The sequence below is a fragment of the Dreissena polymorpha genome, chromosome 4, assembly GCF_020536995.1.
Source record: "Dreissena polymorpha isolate Duluth1 chromosome 4, UMN_Dpol_1.0, whole genome shotgun sequence".
Classification (NCBI taxonomy): domain Eukaryota; kingdom Metazoa; phylum Mollusca; class Bivalvia; order Myida; family Dreissenidae; genus Dreissena; species Dreissena polymorpha.
Genome location: NC_068358.1, coordinates 51748840 through 51765888, shown reverse-complemented (window position 1 = coordinate 51765888; position 17049 = coordinate 51748840). Strand labels below are relative to the sequence as shown.

The 17049-nt window shown below is 37.3% G+C and overlaps 1 protein-coding gene across 3 annotated transcripts in view; it reads left to right on the top strand.

Annotated features, from left to right (window-relative positions):
* The first annotated feature begins 265 nt into the window (after positions 1 to 265).
* Positions 266 to 17049, top strand: part of LOC127879691 (unconventional myosin-IXa-like) — a 139602-nt gene continuing 122818 nt past the window's right edge. For all 3 annotated transcript variants that reach the window (XM_052426683.1, XM_052426682.1, XM_052426681.1), the window contains exons 1-2: positions 266 to 323; positions 11592 to 12783. In XM_052426683.1, coding sequence (XP_052282643.1) covers positions 11920 to 12783 — 864 coding nt within the window. In that variant the 5' untranslated portion in view covers positions 266 to 323; positions 11592 to 11919. The remainder of the gene's footprint in view (positions 324 to 11591; positions 12784 to 17049) is intronic.

Below are 17049 nucleotides of genomic sequence, written 5' to 3'. Positions count from 1 at the left end.
TGTTTGATCTTAACTTTCATGCCTGTCAAGAGACAAATTTATTGATCTATAATTACAAATTGATAATCATAATTAGAAGGTTAACCACGAAATTGATCATTTCATCTGCAATAAAACAAACAGAAGGTTATATAGGGAGATGATAAATATAGGTATAAACTTGACATAAAATAGCCACATGTACATCCTAGTTGTGGGTCTATTTTTAGCCTGGTTAGTGTATTGAACAGGAGATACACACACAGATCAGAGTGATAGTGCATGGTTGAGTATTGATACCAAGATGCAGGTGCAGTGAGAGAAGGATAATCTGGCATTGCAAAGTAGGAAATGCATTTGTGGCTTGCTTAATAGAGATGGAAACATTTAATTAAGAAAGGAACTGTTTATTATTAACAAAGAGTGATGAAGTTGTAAGGTAGATTTTTTTAAAGAGGAATTTGAAAATGTTAAAAATCATAGTGAGCTGTGTAGCATTTACAGTTTGCGTTTTATGAACTGATCGTGATACATTTAAGAAATTTTAACGAATAATAATGCATAATTAATGTTTATGTTTTAGTATTAATACATGTATTTGTTAAATTGTTTAAGTTTGAATTTGAATCTTCATGTTTTGACAGTCAATAAATTGCATAGTTGATGTTTTCCCTGGTGTAACATGGATATTGTAGATTTTTTACAAGTTTGTACAATGTTGTTTATCATAATTGAACAATATTTGTAATATGTTCACTCATACAGTATACACTACATGTATCAGAAATTGCAGAGAGCGTACTGGTATGTTGAAGCTTTTAAGACAATATGCGGATTAAAGATTCACCAATGTACAGTTGCAGCTGCAAAATGTGTGGGCCGAATTGATTGTAAAATAAATACAGTCAATTATGCACATTTATGCATTTGATGTAGTTTCATATTATCATATTTTATTCACTACAGATCTCATTACGCATGTAGTGACGATAGTGGTGAACTTATAGAGAATGATGAATAAAACATCCTTTAAAAAAAAATCTTTTCACACATGGTTTTATGATAAAAGTAATTAGTGTATTAATGTAGTAAAATGCAATATTAGTAGGATACATAATATGCAGGTCTATTAAAATTTGAATAATAAGTTTAACTGAAGTATAATTTTTAGCGAGGCTGTTTTCAGAGAAAACCCGTGCTATTGTCATAGCCAGCTCGACGTCAGCCATCCGCCATAGGTGTCGTGCTAAAACCTTAACATTGGCCATAACTTTTTAAATATTAAAGATAGCATCTTGATATTTGCCATGCATGTGTATCTCATGGAGCTGCACATTTTGAGTGGTAAAATTTCAAGGTGAACATCATCCTTCAAGGTCTAGGGTGCAAAAAACAAAGTCAAGGGAAGTAATAAGCTTTAAATGGACATAGTTATCTGACCTGCCCACGTATATATTTTTGTTAAATAAATCAAAGCGGCGCAGAAGGCGGCATTGTGTTTCTGACAAACACATTGTGGTAAAAGGTCAAGGTCATCCTTTACGGTCTTTGGTAAAAAATACAGATTTAAGGGAAATAATCAGCTTTAAAAAGGGAGAAAATTATTCAATATTTAACATAGCCACTTTATATATTTGGCATGCATGTGTATCTCATGGAGCTGCACATTTTGAGTGGTGAATCTACAGTCACGGTAGTGGCTTTTAATTTTAATTACACGCAAAATTTGTGTGCATATGGAAAGACCTTGTCGATATACACATGCATACCAAATATGAAGGTTATATCTCAAGGGACATAGAAGTTATGAGCATTTTTTGAAACCTAAACGCAGATTTTTAAACCTTAATGCAGCCCCTTAGTTCAAGGTCAAGGTCACAGGGGTCAAAATTTTTGACCCCTTGAGATATAACCTTCATATTTGGTATACATGTGTATATGGACAAGGCCTTTCCATACGCACACACATTTTGACCACTGTGACCTTGACGTTGAACTTCGGGTCCGCGTTTAGGTTTCGAAATCTGCGTTTAGGTTTCGAAAAATGCTCATAACTTCTATGTCCCTTGAGATATAACCTTCATATTTGGTATGCATGTGTGTATAGACAAGGCCTTTCCATACGAACACAAATTTTGACCCCTGTGACCTTGAACTCAGGGTCCGCCTCTAGGTTTTGAAATCTGCGTTTAGGTTTCGAAAAAAGCTCATAACTTCTAGCAAGCGTTTGTAGGGGGCATAAGTCATCCTATGGTGAAAGCTCTTGTTTTCCTAAATCTTAGAGATCTGCACAAAATGCAAGAAAAACTGTCTTTTAATAAGCAATTTTTTTGCCCAATTGGGAAAAGTCTGGTACCAGCCCAATTGGGAAAATTGTGTGTGGAAACCCTCAAATTGGGAAAATCTGTGTCATGAGTTCTTCATATTAAGAAATTGATGTACTGTGAAACCATTTATTTTTGTCGGCACAAAATTTCGCCCTTTTCATAAAAATGACTATTTCGTCCGCTCTTAAATTCGTCCATTTCTGGTTTTGAAAAAAAAGCAACGTCCGATTTGTTTGTAATACATGTAATACGCGGTTGCGAAAAAATCGTGCTGGGGAAAGAGAGGTGACACTTGGTAGTCACTTGCAGGAGGTGGGCCTTGTTAGGCATATGCCAATTAACAAGTCTGTTATTTTAGGTGATAGTAACTGTCCCTTATTATTTTATGTCATTGACACGTTCTTTGTTATGATTAGCGGATAAGTGGGACTGAATAATCGTTAACGAGTGTTTTAAACAACGAAGCCAATTGCCAATTAGTATTTTTCCATTACTATCACGGTCAAACTGATAACAATCTTACCTTTATCGGCGCCAATTAGAGAAGGTGCGAACATTATGGGTTATAATTAGCGTAAGCAAATTATTTTGGTCATATTTCATTAAAGTTTCAAGCGTTTTGCATCATAAATATTTGATCATTTTAAGTACAGTAATTTGTCTGAAATGTCACTGTTAATGTGGCTTAAAACAGGTCCTACACCTATCCGTTCACCGTCTGTCCCAGGTCTACCCGATCCTGCTAATTCTGCATCACAAAAAGAAGCAGTCACAACTCAGGCTGCTAACGATGTTGTAGAAAAGGTTCTTGTAACAGAATCACGGAAAAGAAAGCGGGGCGAGTACTTTAATTATAACGACGAAATCCGTGCCAAGATTGCTCTCTATGCTATCGATAATGGTGTAGCAAAGGCATCCAGGCATTTTTCTGCAGACCTAGCCCATAATGTCAGCAAAAGCACAGTACGAAGCATGAGAGACCAGTACGTAAAGGTGAAAAAACAGCTCGGTTGTGACACAACGACACTGGCACGATCTCCACGTGGCGCACCGACTCTACTAGGAGAGTATGACATTGAGTTGCAAGACTACATCCGGCAAGTAAGAGTCCAAGGCGGTGTTGTAAATGTGCATACAGTTACCGCCGCTGCAGAGGGCATCGTACTCAAAACGCTTAGAACAAACTATAGCGGTTTGGCGGCCATATCACAATTGAAAAATCCTTAGCTCGGTCGGTTCTCCGTCGTATGGGGTTTGTAAAGCGGAAGGGGACCAAGGCCACCAAGTTTCTGCCGACAGACTTCCAGTCCATTCAGGAAGGGTTCCTGGCCAAGGTGAACAAGGTCGTAAATGAAGAGAACGTCCCCGACTCCCTCTTCATTAACTGGGATCAAACAGGTTGCCACATGGTGCCAGGGGGAGAATGGACCATGGAAGAGAAAGGTACTGCGCAAGTATCGATAACCGGTCTGGACGACAAAAGGCAGATTACGGTTCTCTTGGCTGTCACTAAGAGTGGCTGCTTATTGCCACCGCAGGTCATCTACGCAGGAAAGACCGAACGCTGTCTCCCAAAGGGTGTCTGCTCTCCCGACGGGTGAGACTGGACATTCACCGAGACTCATTGGAGCACGGAATACAGCATGCTGCGGTACGTGGACAAGATCATTCTACCGTACGTTTCCAGTGTTCGGGACTCCCTGCCATTGTCACAATGCAATCAGCGAGCCATCGCATTGTTTGACATTTTCAAGGCAACTCAGAGTCCAACGCTTTTGAAAAAGCTTAAAGACAACAACATCACTCCGTTGTTTGTTCCGGCTTCGTGCACGGATCGCCTTCAGCCTCTCAACCTCAGCGTGAATTTCGAGTACAAACAGAGCCTTAAAGGATGCTTCCACGACTGTTATAGCAACCAGGTGGCCAAAATGCTTGGTGACAAGGATGGTGACGTCACCACTGTGGCAAATGTAGACATGAAAACGTCAACGCTGAAGCCAATACACGCGGAATGGCTGATCTCCACACATTACAAGATGGAAGGACGCGGGGATTTGATCATTGCAGGCTTCAAGAAAGCTGGACTCGTTTAAGCAAGCACATGTGTGTAACTGAACATGTTTTGATGAGCTAAACACTATTGTATGCTGTTGTTTGTTTCGTGTTCGCTAAATCAATTCAATTTTCACAAATAAAACAAAATTAACATTCGTGCATTTTTCATGAGTATGGTATTTAGTCTGAATGACCTTAGTTTAATTAAAATTTGGTCAATGCAGTTATCAAACTTGTTCTATTATACGAAAAAGGATCTAGTTTGTTAAGTGTTGTTTTTTTCTGAATAGAACGCTGCATTTATTGATAAACAACAGTATTAAATCTATAAAAAAATGTTTTTGTTATAAAAAAAAAGGTACGGGTTTTTATGTATATGTTCAAAAATAGTAGATGCAGTTAAAACCAAACAACCAAACACAAATCAAAATGTTCTTTATTAATTTGTAACAAAGCGTAGAACATATTTCAGTCAGGTGTTGATCACACATCGTCATATTTTAATTGCGTTTTATAGTATTGTCTTTAATCATGATTCGCCGCGTGTAGGCTGTATAATCTGCAACACCCCTGAAAAACACAATACACACAATGGGTAATAAAGTTGTTAACAATAAGCGCTAATCAACACTTTTATACCTAAACGAAGTCGACGCATTCGATACAGCCTTTTTGCATCGCGTTTTACAGGAAATATCAGTTGTCAGTACACTGTATAATGAACACCCCTTTGTGTCAAAACCGGATTTAACTTGAGTGTGAATAGTCGACTGTTTCATGTTCTTTGTATCAATACCATCTGTGTATCTGTATTATAAGTATACCAGTCAACAAACAAGGTGCGCACTTCCGCATATGGGTATTCGGAGGTTCAAAAAATTGACCTACGGTTTAGCTTTCACGCCGTCGAACGCATTAAGCAATATAACACGTTTTTTTCACTATTTCTTTATTTGCAAAAAATACTAGTGGCTTATAACTTACCTTGCAATCTTTATTTCTCGCATTTTGCGAGTGTGCGAGTGTTAATTTCAAGCCCTGCGTATATGCATGGATAACGCTGGATTTAAATGCCTCATGCCTACGGTAATTCAGTCTTATTTGTTTCAAATATGGGACATGATTGTTCGTTAGGATCTTGAATTCGTCCATCGGTCGAAGGACGAAAAAGGCGAAAATTAATGTCGGACGAATAATAATGGTTTCACAGTATTTGATTTTTTGCTCCCAAATACTTTAAAATTGATAACTTAATGTTGTAAAGTTGTCAATATTATATTTACTTAGGTTCAAGCCATAGAGCTGCATAGTGAAACTAAAAAAATAAAAATAATTGAGAAACCTTCAATTGGGAATTTTTTTTACAGCGATTGGGGAATTTGTAGTTTTTTCCTAATTGGAAAAGTTCTGTTTTCCAGTACTTAACAAATAAGGAACAAAATCGCTGTTTATGCACTAAAGAGATTTTTGCAAAAATAAAAAATACTTTTAGTTCAGAAGTGTTCAATTTCTTATACCGTAAAAACGCAGTCATAAGTCTACCCGGCTCATAAGTCGGGGGGTATACTTTGGTACCAAAATTGGAGATTTTGAGTATGTTAGCTTCATAAGTCGAGTCAGAAATTTTCTGTTTACGAATTTCATAAACAGACGCCATTTTAAATGTACATGAAGTTGCGGTAGTATTCTATACATTGCACATGACGTCACTGTGGAACTGTTGAACGTAGGCAAAGCCAACACATGTATTCTAAATTTCGTTTAATATATTCAATACGATTTATTGTGGAAATGGAAAATAATATTTTTCAATATAGACGAGCAAAGCATAGGTCCACTCACAATTGTGTCCTTATTCTTACGCCAATCACGCACTAGTTTCTCACTTATACCAAACTCACCTTCAGCAGCACTGTTGTTGTTTAAATTCTCCGCAAACTCTATCACACGTATTTTAAATGCATTGTCATAAGCCTGGCGTTTGCGTTTGCCAGGCATTTTCAAAGATTTATCGTAAGTCCAGTTGTGTTTTTGTTTATCTAATTAATAAATGGTTGCACTCAATAATCTACGCTAGTAATTATCCACAAACTATTTTCAGCTTTTAATCCGATGAAACAATATTATCACTGTAATCCAATCTTTGTACTTTTAATCTGACTGTCAAAACAATTGATTAGTGTCTCGGTAAAACGTGTTTTTATAACAATGATTGACATACCCAAGAGACCGCTAACTCCACCTTTTTCTCTGAAACAGTTTCAAAGGCGGAGCTATACACGTGCTCAAGCATAATGGGACGATTGCAAGCGAGTTACAAACACGCGATTGGTTAAGCATATCGCTTCTCTAAACAAAGGAATCCTATTTAGTCGGCGAGAAAGGTGTTCTTTATGGCTTCTTGACAGGAAACGGCTTTCTTTTGATGACGTCAAACTGTCAATTCACACATAATGCGAATTTTCGCGAGACTTTAAATGATGTCCTTGGTTCTTTGTTTACATGAACAGTAAAAAAACAACACCTGCTTACATGAAGACTTTGGATTAAATTATCAAAATAAAAAGAAGAGTAACTGCAAACTGTGATTATATTAATTGGTAAGTATCAGTAAAAATACGACGTTTTGTTAGTCGTAAATTAACGATTTTTTTTATACAAAAACAACAACTATTGCCGCGGAGAATAATCTTCATCGAATTTCATTATTTTTTTCATGGAATTTCATTATTTTTTTCATGGACCACCTCATAAGTCGATACCGGTTTTTTAATCAAATTTTGGAGGTAAAAAATCTCGACTTATGACTGGGTTTTTACGGTATTCTTTATGGCTTAGTTTTACTGTTTTAAGCTTATCAATCATTTTTAGCGAGGCTGTTTTCGGAGAAAACCCGAGCTATTGTAAAAGCCAGCTCGTCGTCCGCCGCCTGCCGTAGGCGTCGTGCTAAAACCTTAACATTGGCCGTAACTTTTTAAATATTGAAGATAGCACCTTGATATTTGGCATGCATGTGTATCTCATGGTGCTGCACATTTTGAGTGGTAAAATTTCAAGGTGAACATCATCCTTCAAGGTCTAGGGTCGAAAAAACAAAGTCAAGGGAAGTAATAAGCTTTAAATGGAATAGTTATCTGACCTGCCCACGTATATATTTTTATGTCTCCCACTATAGTAGTGGGGGACATATTGTTTTTGCCCTGTCTGTTGGTCTGTCTGTTTGCGCCAACTTTAACATTTTGCAATAACTTTTGCTATATTGAAGATAGCAACTTCATATTTGGCATGCATGTGTATCTCATGAAGCTGCACATTTTGAGTGGTGAAAGGTCAAGGTCAAGGTCATCCTTCAAGGTCAGAGGTCAAATATATGTGGCCAAAATCGCTTATTTTATGAATACTTTTGCAATATTGAAGATAGCAACTTGATATTTGGCATGCATGTGTATCTCATGGAGCTGCACATTTTGAGTGGTGAAAGGTCAAGGTCAAGATCATCCTTCAAGGTCAGAGGTCAATTATATGTGGCCAAAATCGCTCATTTTATGAATACTTTTGCAATATTGAAGATAGCAACTTGATATTTGGCATGCATGTGCATCTCATGGAGCTGCTCATTTTGAGTGGTGAAAGGTCAAGGTCAAGGTCATCCTTCAAGGTCAGAGGTCAAATATATTTGTTAAATAAATCAAAGCGGCGCAGTAGGCGGCATTGTGTTTCTAACAAACACATTGTGGTAAAAGGTCATGGTCATCCTTTACGGTCTATGGTAAAAAATACAGATTTAAGGGAAGTAATAAGCTTTAACTAGAAATGGCGCGGCAGAGGCAGACGCGTATCCCCACGCCGAATGTTTGACCTAGGTGTGCCCCAGGGTTGGTAATGGGGCCATGCATAGCTGAGATTGACCGTATTGTCATAAGAGAAGTTCATCATCAATTAGAAGTGAATTGGTGTAGAAATGAAGAAGTTATAGTAAAAGGCAATTTTGGGTGGGTGTGACATATGTGGGCAGGGCGCCCCAGGGTTGGTAATTGTGCCATGCATAGTTGAGATTGACCGTATTGTCATAAGAGAAGTTCAGTATCAATTTGAAGTGAATCGGTGTAGAAATGAAGAAATTATAGTAAAAGGCAATTTTGGGCGGGTGTGGTCTATGTGGGCGGGGCCCCAGGGTTGGTAATGGGGCCATGCATAGTTGAGATTGACCGTATTGTCATAAGAGAGGTTCAGTATCAATTTGAAGTGAATCGGTGTAGAAATGAAGAAATTATAGTAAAAGGCAATTTTGGGTGGGTGTGGTCTATGTGGGCGGGGCGCCCCAGGGTTGGCAATGGGGCCATGCATAGTTAAGATTGACTGTATTGTCATAAGAGAAGTTCAATATCAATTTGAAGTGAATCAGTGTAGAAATGAAGAAATTATAGTAAAGGAAATTTTGGGTGTGGTCTATGTGGGCGGGGCCCCAGGGTTGGTTATGGGGCCATGCATAGTTGAGATTGACCCTAATGTCATAAGAGAAGTTCAGTATCAATTTGAAGTGAATCCGTGTAGAAATGAAAAAATTATAGTACATGGAATTTTTTGGTGGGTGTGGCCTATGTGGGCGGGCGCCCCAGGGTTGGGATTGGGGCCATGCATAGTTGAGATTGACCCTAATGTCATAACAAAAGTTCAGTATCAATTTGAAGTGAATCCGTGTAGAAATGAAAAAATTATAGTAAATGGAAATTTTTGGTGGGTGTGGCCTATGTGGGCGGGGCGCCCCAGGGTTGGGAATGGGGCCATGCATGGTTGAGATTGACCGTATTGTCATAAGAGAGGTCCAGTATCAATTTGAAGTGAATCGGTGTAGAAATAAAGAAGTAAATGTAAAATAACCTAAAAAAATGAGTGATAATTTCTGACGCGGCCCCACCCCAACCGCTATAACTTTTGACCCAGGGGTCAGATCAAAATTCCAAATAGTGCAGGGTCGCACATATGCTCATAGCTACCATGTGTGTAAGTTTCAAGGTTCTAGTGCTTTTAGTGTAGGAGGAGATAGTGGCCAGGACGGACGGACAGACAGACGGACGGACGGACGGCGGAGATAACCACAATATCCCCACCTTTTTTTCAAAAAGCGTGGGGATAAAAAGGGAGAAAATTATTCAATATTGAACATAGCCACTTTTTATATTTGGCATGCATGTGTATCTCATGGAGCTGCACATTTTGAGTGGTGAATCTACAGTCACGGTAGTGCCTTTTAATTATTTGCTACTAAAAATAGAGATTTGTTACAGACAATTATTTTCAAGGGAAGTAATTTATATAATTATAAATCTCATATGATATATTTCCTTACCAAGAATTGAAGTTCTTTTCACAGTTATTGTACAGATTTATTATTTTGATTATTTATAACCCAAATGATTGATTTGGCAAAGTTTTTTTTAATGATATAATTATATTTTTTTTGGTGTTCATTACATACCTGTGGACTTATGTCCATAGATACATGATAAACTCTGGCTATGATCTCTTTTAAACCACAGGCCATGGTTGTCAGTGATGTCTGACATGGTCATAATTGACTGTGAGACCCTCCCCAACCCCCCCCCCCCCCTCTCCCGGTTGGATTGGACAAAATTCAAGGGAAGTAACAACCTTTAAAGGGAGATTATTTCTATACATGCCAAATGATAAATAGAAATGTTATTTCAATGCAGCGCAGTAGGGGGCATTGTGTTTCTGACAAACACATCTCTTGTTGGGTCACTAGGTCAAAGGTCAAGGTCACTGTGACCTCTAAAAAAAGAAAGAAAAAAAAATCTGATAAGCTTTCGCAGCCGAGCGTGGCACCTGTTATGCGGTGCTCTTGTTTAAGAGAAAGTGTTGGATATGTTTATTCAGATACTTGTACAAGGCAATGCTTTGTTCCAACAATCGAATAAAATTAAAATCGTTTAAATTATCTTTTTTTCAGGAAAATTATTAAGAATGTTTTTAACAACATTTACATCGATAACAGTATCATAATGTTCAAACTTAATACCTCAATAATATTAGTGTTATTGTAGTGTTATTGCTATTTTGACATTTAGGAATATCTACTTGGTTTAACTAAAAGTTATGAGAAAATATTTACATCCAAATTGATCAAAATTTACCAGATTCATATCTGCATTGACATAATTTGTTTTACAAATATGCATAGTTTTATATTTAAAGCAGGTAATTTAAGATGTTTCCTTATTGAAGGTCACATTAGTTAGCAGGTAACCATAACTGTTTGATGAAGGTATTCATATGAGCCTCGCTTTGGGAAAACAGGGTTTAATTTTATGTGCATAATGTGTTGTCCCAGATTAGCCTGCGCAGTGTACACAGACTAATCAGAGTGGACACTTTCCATTTTTATTGTCGTTGTTTTTTGTTTAAAGTAAATCTCTTCTCAGTGAAAAGCCAGTTTAGGCAGAAAGTGTTGTCTCTGATAAGCCTGTGCAAACTGCACAGGCTAATCTGGGACAAGCCTTAACACATATGCATTAAGTCCTGTTTTTTTCAAACGGGCTCATATTATTTAGCTTTTCAACAAGTAATTCTCCAACACATCTTCCTGAAACATCCATTCATTTTTATCCCAGTTTATTAGCTGTTAAGTGATGGCCATGCATGTTAGGGTTGTAGATGCATTAACCCTATACTTACAAGATAGATAATGTCCCCAGGTCTGAAATTCTGGTGTTGGTAATGAAATGCACAGGGCTTACTTGTGATATATGGTCTTTCTATGCTGCAGTGTACAGGTGATGTTTATCACATGTGGTAGCTTGTAAGGCATTTTTGTGATATTAATTTTATTACCAGCTCATTTAAGATAAAACAATTCTTCCCTATGGACTCGACAGTGAGAATAGGTGAACATGTGAATTCCTCATTTTCTGTTTACAGGTCTGACTTTCAAGACCTCATTCCTCCACTTTATTGCTTTGGTATTCATTCTTGTGATAAAAACCTTATTAATGAGTGGTCTGTTTATTTTCTGATATATCCCTTTTATAATGACTTCACATTCCAGAGCACATGTGGTTGAATGTGTTGTTTATTTTTAGCTAATCTAATAATTCATAATCAGTGGAGTAGTATTTGTTGGGGTTGTTTGTTGCAGGATGATGTACATTGTGTGGGTGATTCTTGATTGGCTAGATACTGTTCCTCATGATATTTGATTTCTACTTTCAGATTGCCTTGATAAACAGAGCTGATAGGCCTATAGGCTTTCAGAACTATGGTATACCTCCAGGAGAACCTGGGAATCAACTGATCACTTTCCTGGAGCCTTTCATTGCAAGCCTCTGAAATCTGTGTGAACCAGATATCACCACAGATTGGATTGAAGTTGGCATTGATGAAAAAATTGTTATTGATAAGAGTTGGTTATCAAAGTTTTAGCCTGCAATGGTTGTTAAATCTTATAAAATATCATCAAAAGATGGTGATGGAATATGCATTACGTCATTAGGAATATGATGCATTGATTAGTGATAGTGCATAGTGCAAAGTCCCAAGCATGGTTGGAAATAGGGCACTTGTGCGGAGGATGAGTAGAGAGACGTACATGGTGCGTATATACACTGGCCCACTCAGCCAGGAACACGAGTTTGTCTCCGTGGAGGCTGAGAAAGTCACGACTGCTGATGATATTTTGAAGACTGCGTGCGTCAAGATGCTGCTGCACAGCGTTATGGATTTCGAACTGGCGGAGGTGTTCAGTACAGGAGGTCAACTATGCAAGGAACGGAGGCTCGAGGATGGCGAAAACCCAGTAAGGATACAACTGCTTTGGCCAAAGATTGTTAATGCAGATCACGACAGACTTAGTGGTGGGGGCTACACTGGCTACAGATTCTACATTCGGAAGAAAACCCTGGAAAATCCACACAGGACTTCCGGCTGGGTGGAATACAATGAGCCCAACCCTGTGAACAACTTCTTGACAGCATTTCTTAAGCCCCCAATCAGCAATAAGGAGTATTCCGATCTGTGCAACCTGCCAGACTTAAATGAAAGAACCCTGTTAGATAATATAAAATCTAGGTTTTCGAATTCAAACATTTATACGTATGTTGGCTCAATTCTTATAGCAGTAAACCCGTTTAAGTTTTTTCCAATATATAATCCAAAGTATGTTAAACTTTATCAGAGTAAGCGACTCGGGGAGATGCCCCCACATATATTCGCGATTGCAGATGCTGCATTTTATACGATGCTACGGAACAAAAGTAATCAGTGTATTGTGATATCGGGTGAGTCTGGAAGTGGGAAAACAGAGAGCACCAACCTCTTGCTGCATCATCTGACAGCCCTTAGTCACAAGGGGCTTCACGGGAGCGGAGTTGAGCAGACCATACTAGGGGCTGGCCCTGTCTTAGAGGTTGGTTCATATTGTTGTTTTTTTAGTTGAATAAGTATATATTTTTTACAAATGACTAACTAAAACTCCTTTTCAAAGTTTATGTTTTTTTATTAGATAAAAATTAGATAGTATTTACTGAACCTTAGTTATTACAGTATAAAAAACACTTTCATTCTCTATTTTAAAGTGTTGTTATACAAAAATAACACAAATTTCAAAATGTTGGTTTAAACGACAGAATCTTTCCAGATTCGAACGACCTTGCCCAATTTTCAAAATAGTGACGAAACAAAGTTATGAGCTGCAAACATTACATAGATTAAAAAGGTTACACACATTTTCATTTTAATAGGGTAGTTTACTTCATAAGTTCAGGAATGTTGTAATCAGGCAAGCATTTGACACGTTTACTTCACAAATTTTTTGACGAGTTAAATAAAAAAAAAAGGTATAAATTGTGAGCGTCAGATCTCTTATTACAAACTGGTATCCAAAAATATGTAAATATGACTGAACTGAGGGTGTTACTTCAGATCAATCAAGAGTTGTGTACTGACATGACATCATTTCATGTTGATAAGGTCAAAGCACCAAATAACATCATGCAACTGGTCAGTCAATTAATATGTTGTATAAACACGCTGATTTTTTTCTTACACATGTATGAGATTATAATAAAATATTTTTATAATTGGTAGCATTCATTGAAAACAAGATATACAGTACACTCCACGCGTTTTCCCCAATTACCTCCATACTCCACGGGTTTCGACCTGGAGGGAGATTAAGAAAATCCCGCTTTACGCGGCGTTTGCATGATTTTGGACGCGGCGATTAACGATCGGCAAAACTGATAAGCCGACGCGGCGGCCCTCGGCGTTGGCAACGCGGGGGAAACTCCGCGTTTTACGAGATAACGATCAATTTAATTTTGTTTGACTTCCTGATTTTCAAATAAAATTACATTTATTACAAGTACATACATGTACATGTAGTATAATATTTACAATAAAAAAAAAACAACCAAGATAGATCAATCCCGACGTGGTTGTAGAAGTAGTTGATGTTGTATAGAAAACTCGTTGATTTACGACACACAAAACGTCGTCTTTTAACTAATACTTACCAATTAATATAAACACAGTTTGCAACATTGTTTTTATTTTGATAATTTAATCCAAAGTTTTCATGTTAGCAGGTGATTTTCTATACTGAACATGTATACAAATGACCAAGGACCCTAATAATCTCGCAAATCTGTGTGAATTGACAGTTTGACGTAATCAAAGAAAAGCCGCTTCCTGTCTAAAGGCATAACTTACTCAAGTAAACACGTTCAACGAATGCATAAGGAATGGTTTTAATTGTCGGAACAAAGTCAATTCTCTGCTCGCTAATGCATTGATTTTCTCTTTGTTTGTAGGTTATTCCATTGATTGCTAAAAGGTGGTAACTATTGAGTTGATAATTGCATTTAATATTCACAGTTGTATTCTTGTTGCGTCGACATTCTAAACAATGTTTACCAGTAATTATGGACCAAATCGGCAGAGTGACATTCACACATGTAAATCCCTTTTGTCAAAACACCGCATACAGCAGTCTACACAATAGGTCAGTGGACAAGCTTTGCGTGTTTTCATAACGTCAAACACTTGAAATCCAGTTCCGCCCAGATGTCTTCTGTAATCAGTTTACAGTACAATTAGTGTTAAGATAATTACTCTACTAAAATACCGTATCGATAAAGATTCGGCGTGTTCGATTTGAAATCATTTTAGAGGAAATATCAACTTATTCGCGATATAATTTCGTTAATAAATACCAAAGTTACTTTTAACCGAAATCAACAATGTTCTCTGCGCTACAAAGTTTGTATAAAAAAATCAATACATGCACGCTTTGCAGGAGTATACATTGTACCTTGACCTTGTACATTGCAGCATAATTTTCGCGCGCTTTTGTCGGGAAATATAGATATGATGACTGTATATTGGAAGCATTTGTAAACGTCGTGTTAACAATTAAAAATCGTAGTGTGTTTCGGATTACTAATTATTATTCTCATTTGGAAATTTTACGGAACATTTATTCTTGTGTCATATGTGTTGATTTAAATATTAATTTGTCAAATGTATTATATTAGACTAATTCATATTGTAGACGTACCTGTGAATTAAAAAACATAATTTTTATACGTATTAATTTTCTATGCAATTATCTTTTTTATACATGTTCTACAGTATTTAAACAATTTATTATAACAATGTTTTTATTTTTTGGCATGCCCAGTAGCACACTGCTAACGCGGCGTTGCGCGGCGATCACTGATAAGAACGGAAAGTATCTGCATTTACCGACTAGCCTAAAGTAATACACACCGCGGGAATTAGCGAACGCGGCGTAACGCAGAGCGTTTTATCGAGTTCACCTCGCTCTTCCAACGCCGCATGAACACTCGCTAGCAGAAAAAAACCCGCGGAGGGAGCGCGTTTTTTGGGGAAAACGCGTGGAGTGTACTGCAGTACACTCCACGCGTTTTTCCCAATTTGCCTCCATACTCCGCGGGTTTCGACCTGGAGGGAGATTAAGAAAATCCCGCTTTACGCGGCGTTTGCATGATTTTGGACGCGGCGGTTAACGATCGGCAAAACTGATAAGCCGACGCGGCGGCCCTCGGCGTTGGCAACGCGGGGGAAACTCCGTGTTTTACGAGATAACGATCAATTTAATTTTGTTTGACTTCCTGATTTTCAAATAAAATTACATTTATTACAAGTACATACATGTACATGTAGTATAATATTTACAATAAAAAAAAACAACCAAGATAGATCGATCCCGACGTGGTTGTAGAAGTAGTTGTTGTTGTATAGAAAACTCGTTGATTTACGACACACAAAACGTCGTCTTTTAACTAATACTTACCAATTAATATAAACACAGTTTGCAACATTGTTTTTATTTTGATAATTTAATCCAAAGTTTTCATGTTAGCAGGTGATTTTCTATACTGAACATGTATACAAATGACCAAGGACCCTAATAATCTCGCAAATCTGTGTGAATTGACAGTTTGACGTAATCAAAGAAAAGCCGCTTCCTGTCTAAAGGCATAACTTACTCAAGTAAACACGTTCAACGAATGCATAAGGAATGGTTTTAATTGTCGGAACAAAGTCAATTCTCTGCTCGCTAATGCATTGATTTTCTCTTTGTTTGTAGGTTATTCCATTGATTGCTAAAAGGTGGTAACTATTGAGTTGATAATTGCATTTAATATTCACAGTTGTATTCTTGTTGCGTCGACATTCTAAACAATGTTTACCAGTAATTATGGACCAAATCGGCAGAGTGACATTCACACATGTTAATCCCTTTTGTCAAAACACCGCATACAGCAGTCTACACAATAGGTCAGTGGACAAGCTTTGCGTGTTTTCATAACGTCAAACACTTGAAATCCAGTTCCGCCCAGATGTCTTCTGTAATCAGTTTACAGTACAATTAGTGTTAAGATAATTACTCTACTAAAATACCGTATCGATAAAGATTCGGCGTGTTCGATTTGAAATCATTTTAGAGGAAATATCAACTTATTCGCGATATAATTTCGTTAATAAATACCAAAGAAACTTTTAACCGAAATCAACAATGTTCTCTGCGCTACAAAGTTTGTATAAAAAAATCAATACATGCACGCTTTGCAGGAGTATACATTGTACCTTGACCTTGTACATTGCAGCATAATTTTCGCGCGCTTTTGTCGGGAAATATAGATATGATGACTGTATATTGGAAGCATTTGTAAACGTCGTGTTAACAATTAAAAATCGTAGTGTGTTTCGGATTACTAATTATTATTCTCATTTGGAAATTTTACGGAACATTTAGAGCTATTCTTGTGTCATATGTGTTGATTTAAATATTAATTTGTCAAATGTATTATATTAGACTAATTCATATTGTAGACGTACCTGTGAATTAAAAAACATAATTTTTATACGTATTAATTTTCTATGCAATTATCTTTTTTATACATGTTCTACAGTATTTAAACAATTTATTATAACAATGTTTTTATTTTTTGGCATGCCCAGTAGCACACTGCTAACGCGGCGTTGCGCGGCGATCACTGATAAGAACGGAAAGTATCTGCATTTACCGACTAGCCTAAAGTAATACACACCGCGGGAATTAGCGAACGCGGCGTAACGCAGAGCGTTTTATCGAGTTCACCTCGCTCTTCCAACGCCGCGTGAACACTCGCTAGCAGAAAAAAAC